This window comes from Myotis brandtii, unplaced genomic scaffold (genome assembly GCF_000412655.1).
Source record: "Myotis brandtii unplaced genomic scaffold, ASM41265v1 scaffold509, whole genome shotgun sequence".
NCBI classification, from domain to species: Eukaryota; Metazoa; Chordata; class Mammalia; order Chiroptera; family Vespertilionidae; genus Myotis; species Myotis brandtii.
In genome coordinates this window covers 425,453-427,272 of record NW_005369409.1, presented here as the reverse complement: position 1 = coordinate 427,272, position 1,820 = coordinate 425,453, and the positions used below count along the sequence as shown (strand labels likewise).

The following is a 1,820-nucleotide window of genomic DNA, read 5'->3' as shown; positions in this document are numbered from 1 at the left end:
CGGAGCTGGAACCTACCGGCCAAGCCCAAAACCCTTCTCACCTAAAGAGAAAACGATGCCTCTTTCAGCTAAGCAACAGACAGGTCTGAGCCACCAAGCCAAAGCTTTCCCAGACTCAGAATGCGCGTAGGCCAAGATCGTTAGGACCCGTGAGACCGGGTTGTGTTTTACCTCATGGGCTCAGCAGTCATGTTTTCGCTTCAAAGCCTTATGGGCTTCAGCTACCGTAGGGCGTCGCTCCGCGCTTCCTGGCGCCCGGCTACGACAGAAATGCAGTGCACTCAGTCGTCACGATAGCTGCTGCTGGACGCTTCCCACAGCTCAAAGGCCGCGACTACTGCCACCACTGCAGAAGCCGCGGAAACAAAGCGACGCCGCCGCCGCCGCCATTTTGTTGGGCCGAGGCTTAGGCAGGAGAATTGGCGCGTCCTCCCTCTTCCTCTTTCCTTCCTCCATTGGCTACCTCCTCCTCAGTCCGGATGCTGATTGGCTACGGAAATTCACATTCTTTGGGGGCCTGTTGCTAAGGCGGTCTGAGTCATTTGATCCTCTCCACCTTTTTGTAGAGGTTCGCACCAATTTAGTCCCATTGACCTGAAAGTGCTAGTGACTATTTTGACTTTATTCCAAAATGCTTTTTGATGCATCCTCTTTTCTTGACATATTCGCAAACTAATAACAACAACTTACATTTATTGAGAGCTTACTATATACCCAGCACTATACTAATCTTTATCAGGACTATTTCATGTAATCCTCATACCCTTGAGGGTATACACACTATTATTACCTACATTTTTCCAGATGAGGAAACCAAGGCACAAAATCCCACAGTAGTGAAGCCAAGATTCAGGCCAGACACCACACTCTTAAACACCAATCTATACTTAGATCCTAAATGTTCTTTCCAAAATTCCAGGTTATCATGAAGTGCTTTCCTTTCCCGGATGTTTTATGTATAATATTCAGCATGTCATATATATATGACATAAGACCAAGTTGAAATCTGCATACAATTCTTTCAATATTGAATAAACTCTACACTGCTGCTTGGAAAACACACACACACATCATTTACCCAATCTGATGTGATGAGTAGCTCACAAACGAACCAATCTAGATCTGTTTCCTCATTACAGAGGTATGGTGGATGATCTCTGCTTTCATGTTCTATAATTTAATGGTCCATTGGTAATCTCTGCAAGTCACAAATCAGTTCTCTAAAATTGAATAGTTTCAATTTTTTATCCAAAATTATTCTGCAATACATGTTTTAGTTAATTCTATTTGTTTTCCTTGAAATCCGCAAGAACTCCTGTTGTGTTTAGGTTGCAGGGTTGCTGCTTTCTATTGGAATAGCAAGTGATGAGCCTTTTTTGAATGGAATACTTTGATAATCTGATAGACTCAGGCAACTTTTTAATCAAAAGAAGCTTGTACACATTTCAAGTCATCTTTCAAATATTTAGGTACCATTGCCAACTGTAGAAACCAGCTTTCTGTATCCAGTATACTGATTTTCTTCTTGTGGTACATTAAGCATCACTTAAATATACAACCTACAGAAGTTTTATTTTCCTCCCTGGTAAATGCAATTAACTAATTAACTTGAAAGGAGATCCACTTCATTACAGAAAGCACAGAACTTTTAAAACATATCTTGGTGACAAAGAAACACTAAAGAGCTTTAAATGACATCCCACAAATAGAGAACAATAACAACATTTTAATCATAGAATTTTAAAAATACACAATAACTCACTATATTTGTTTATTATAAGAAAGAGTATTTCTATGCTTTTAAAGGATGACTAACAAAG

The 1,820-nt window shown here is 40.5% G+C and overlaps 1 protein-coding gene across 7 annotated transcripts in view; it reads right to left on the bottom strand.

Moving 5' to 3' along the window:
* The window catches only part of ATRX (alpha thalassemia/mental retardation syndrome X-linked), a 304,287-nt gene extending 303,830 nt beyond the window's left edge, over positions 1-457 (bottom strand). For 3 of the 7 annotated variants that reach the window (XM_014548450.1, XM_005877141.2, XM_005877144.2), the window contains exon 1: positions 172-434. In XM_014548450.1, the coding sequence (XP_014403936.1) occupies positions 172-191 (20 nt within the window). In that variant the 5' untranslated portion in view covers positions 192-434. Of the gene's footprint in view, positions 1-171 lie in introns of all 7 variants that reach the window. The other 4 variants (XM_005877140.2, XM_005877143.2, XM_014548452.1 and 1 more) reach the window with 3 other exon arrangements.
* Positions 458-1,820: the final 1,363 nt, after the last annotated feature.